Source organism: Phaseolus vulgaris, unplaced genomic scaffold (assembly GCF_000499845.2).
Source record: "Phaseolus vulgaris cultivar G19833 unplaced genomic scaffold, P. vulgaris v2.0 scaffold_40, whole genome shotgun sequence".
In the NCBI taxonomy this organism is placed as follows: Eukaryota; Viridiplantae; Streptophyta; class Magnoliopsida; order Fabales; family Fabaceae; genus Phaseolus; species Phaseolus vulgaris.
The window spans coordinates 97,861-101,724 of NW_027174104.1; the positions used below are offsets into that span (position 1 = coordinate 97,861).

At 32.6% G+C, this 3,864-nt stretch overlaps 1 protein-coding gene across 1 annotated transcript; it reads right to left on the reverse strand.

The window, feature by feature from the left end:
* Positions 1-374: 374 nt before the first annotated feature.
* LOC137817383 (uncharacterized) lies at positions 375-2,590 on the reverse strand. Its single transcript, XM_068620667.1, has 6 exons — positions 2,329-2,590; positions 2,098-2,228; positions 1,657-1,874; positions 1,359-1,565; positions 931-1,011; positions 375-825 (listed from the first exon to the last, which is right to left on the reverse strand). Exons 1-6 carry the CDS (start codon positions 2,588-2,590, stop codon positions 579-581), a joined length of 1,146 nt encoding a protein of 381 aa, XP_068476768.1. The 3' UTR covers positions 375-578.
* Between the last annotated feature and the right edge of the window lie 1,274 nt (positions 2,591-3,864).

Below are 3,864 nucleotides of genomic sequence, written 5' to 3' on the forward strand. Positions count from 1 at the left end.
ATACTTCATCCATTTCCTTTAACTTCTTTTTGAAGAAACACAATAATTTTTTTAGCTTAATTTTTTTTATTAAATTTCATACTTTTCTATTTCAATGTTTAAAAAAAGAAATGAAGTAGTTAATTGTCTCTTAAACGTTGAAAAACACAATTAAATAGGAATTTTTATTTTAAAAAAAACATTTCACTATATTTTGGGAATTGGAGGTAGCTGTTCATCACAGTATATAGCAGGTAGCTGTTTATTACATTATTACGTAGACATGTTAGAGAAGTAATTAGACACAAGCACATAAAATTAAATAGATCTAATGAAAGCTCTATTATTCTTTGTATTCATAAAATATATTCATGTATAACATGAATGCCCCTTGGTGCTAGCTATGACAGCAGTGTAAGGCTAGCTTCTGCATAAATGGCGTATTATTAACTATAGTAGAAAAGGTACAACTCTTTGGTGCACATTATTTTTGGTTTTAGTAGATATTGATAGATAATGGTTAAATCGGTAGTGTATTCATGAATTCCTTGAGGTTCATATATCGTGAGCTTCTGATTTGTGTACTTGGCTATCCTCATTCAGGGATTATACAAGGAATCCATGCACCAGCAATAGTAGTCAGACCTTGATACTTCCAGCATTTGTTCAGGAGTCATTCTTTCGAGCTCACTTTGCCTCCACGAAGCAAAATTGTTTCTGTTCTGTGGATCAGAAACCAAAGGGTAATCCTGTGTTCTGTGAACTTGGGATCTCATTCTCATGTAGAGTCTCATAGTTGCAACACAGTCATCATAAGGATCCTGAATTCCAGCTTGAATGTCATACCTGCATATATATGTGCCCCAAAATCTTAAAACATTTATGGCTGATGGGCATCCATCAAATTGCATCTTGTGTTTTACAGTGAAGAAAATTGTGAAAGAAACTTGCCCAAGATATGTTTGCGTTAAGTACTTAAGGGAGTTGCTGAGCTTGCTCGTTTTCATCAGAGGAGGGTATTTTGCAGTGTCCCTGATTATTCAATAAGGACTTTTAGGTCAATATTTGAATATGAGAGAGTATTAAAGTAGTAAACCTATATGTGCTTGTTCTATACCAATAATTTGTTTCAGAGAGGAGTAAAGAACTTAAAATAAGTAAATTAAGTTATACACTCTTAGTGACAGTAAAATAAATTATACAAGATGTCATCTTTGTCAACAGTGAAGTTTTTACACACTGGGTCTAATGAAAAGTGTTATTTAACTTTCCTTAAATAAAGTTACAAGTATTTCTGAAGAGAATATTTGACTGAGATATGTATGATAGACAACGTATATGCTGCATGTTCTGCCTAAATGTTAAATTGAATGATTTACCTTATTTTTTCTGTTCGATATTCTATTTGCAAAGATTCAAGGTCATGATCCAAACCATGACCCACAAGAATCCTGGCTCTTCCTCCTCTTGCACGAATTGTCCACATAGGTTCACCGTTGCAAAGAAAGTCTTGAATCCTCCTTTGAACTTGTCTCATTGGCATTGCATCCCTAAGGTATTCTGGTCTAATGCCTGTTGTCTCATACCTGTTAATGAATCAGTAGCTCCATTCACCACACCAGCTATATATATATGTGGTTAAACTCTCCAAAACCTAAGGAAGTTTAATTGTCCCACCTGTAGTTTGTAACAGGAATTGGTGGCTTCACATAAGAATGGAATATTATGTTCTCATGCTCATCGGTTAAGCACACTCTTCCACAGAGATCCAGTGAGCCATCACTACCACCTCCAACCATTTTACATGCTAATGCGACTACTTGTGGTCCTCTTGCTCCACCACTAATGGCAAAATTATCACGAAGTCCCAAGTTTGAAAAGCGACCAATTATTCCCTATAATAATGTTCACCAAAAGTTAGAAATTCCCAATGAATAATTCTACAATATTTTCAATTTTTAGTATTAATAATAAAAGAATATACATTTCATGTTTTATGTATTAACTCCAGTACATATTTTTATCATTTAACAGGAAAAACATTAGTTAGATAGAATAATGTTTTTCGAGGATATCTCATTTGCAAAATATATAGTTATTCAAAGGCAAAAATTGTACAGCGTTTGTTGCAGAGTGTTGGCATTTTTCTTGGTGAATCCTGCGAGTATTAGGGCTGTCAAAGACTTTCAAGCAAAACTTGCACCCTCTATAGGAAAATATATCTCTGCATTCCTGCTTTGGCAATGGACCTGGAAAAGCAGATTGAGTCTCATAAAAAATTCACAATGATGAAGTGATAATTATTTTCACCATGAATATGTAAACACAGTTATTAAGAAAGATTATTACCAATAAGATGTTCCCTTAGAGACTCAAATGACCTGCAGTGTTTCCTGCAAATGCCACAGGTTGGCTCATGAACCGAATGGTATGAGATCCTCATGTGCTCCACAAGGTGCTCCAGTTTGTTGAACTGTCTGAAGCATGCTGCACACTTATTCCTATAGTAACAAAATATGTGTATGTCACTTACACATATCCATGTGAGTGTTAAGTATGAGTTATAAGAGTTATGCACACCCTTGCATATGTGATGTGTGTGGTTGTGCATGGATGTCAGAAACAAAACCTGTGAGTTTCTGCACTTTCTATTCTGCAATCCATAACTCTTTATAGTGAGTGATGTGTGTATATTTGTTAAGAAAGAGTTTGAGTTGAGGTCAAAGCTAGAGTGGAATGGTATATATAGGGAAATAGTGGAGGTAGGAATTACCCCAACTTGCATAAACCAACGATTCCTAAAGGAATTATTCAGTATATTAATTTGGGATTCCCCTTTTACTTTTTCTTTATCTTTGCCCATGCTTTGCTTCCTCTTCCTCTTCTTGCATTTCGTAATGATCTATGTAAGTTCCAGATTCTTGGGTTGGGCCCATTCTTGTTGTTTTCCTTCATTGACTTCTGCTGTCACGTTGCTTTAATATGAATTTCATTGTTGGAAACCAAACAACCAATGTTCTGAAACCCTTCATATAAATTCACGAAAATGATGTTTTCAACTCATCAACTACGTTTCAACCTCGTTGGTGTTCTAGTGGGTGTGAAAATGCTGTTTAGTGTTGTTTATTTATGCAGCAGCTTTTATTTTTTCTGTTTTGGGGTGCTCTTTTTGGAGGTCTAAAATATGGTTTGGGTTATGTAAAGGTTGATACCTTTTGTATTTCTCTTAATTTAATTATATTTTTTTTATAAAAAAAAAACTACGTTTCAACCTACTTTATATAATTTATTAAAAAAATTATTTCATAAAAGAAATTATAAAAACTAAAATGATAGATACAAAGTTGATGTAAAAAAATTTCAATGTCAATCTTTAAATTCACGTAGTGACGTCGCCCATCAATGACCACATACTTTTCTAGTCTTTTTTTTATCTAGAAAATAAAGTGTTGTTTTTATTTCTATCTTCATAATTTATCTTTAATTTTTTAAAACAATTATAAAATAATTTATATATGTATGTGTTGGGTTAAATACAAAAAGTAAGTAAACTAAAAGTAAAACTATACTTTTAGAATAAAATTTATCACATATCTAATTCCAACTAGTAGGAGGAGTGATATACGACAACTCCTTTAATCTTTTACCACACTCTAACAATTCTTTATAATAATTTTTTATTCAATAATTTAACTTTTTTAATTTATTATCTTTATTATTCACAACTGTTAAATGGTAGTATTTATAAAAGCTGGTGTAATCCACACTTGCGGAACTACGCTTTCAGTACGGTTTGAAAAAATTCCTCAACCTTTTTATGGGGAATTAAATGAGGCGTTTTTCTTCACCGTTTTCTCTTTATATGTTTTTTTTATATATATTTTA

Coding starts and splice junctions, on each gene's coding strand:
- LOC137817383 (XM_068620667.1), bottom strand. CDS start 2,590: ATGCACAACCACACACATCACATATGCAAGGGTGTGCATAACTCTTAT. Junction 2,229..2,328: donor TCTAAGGGAACATCTTATTG/GTAATAATCTTT, acceptor CTGCTTTTCCAG/GTCCATTGCCAAAGCAGGAA. Junction 1,875..2,097: donor AACACTCTGCAACAAACGCT/GTACAATTTTTG, acceptor ACATTATTATAG/GGAATAATTGGTCGCTTTTC.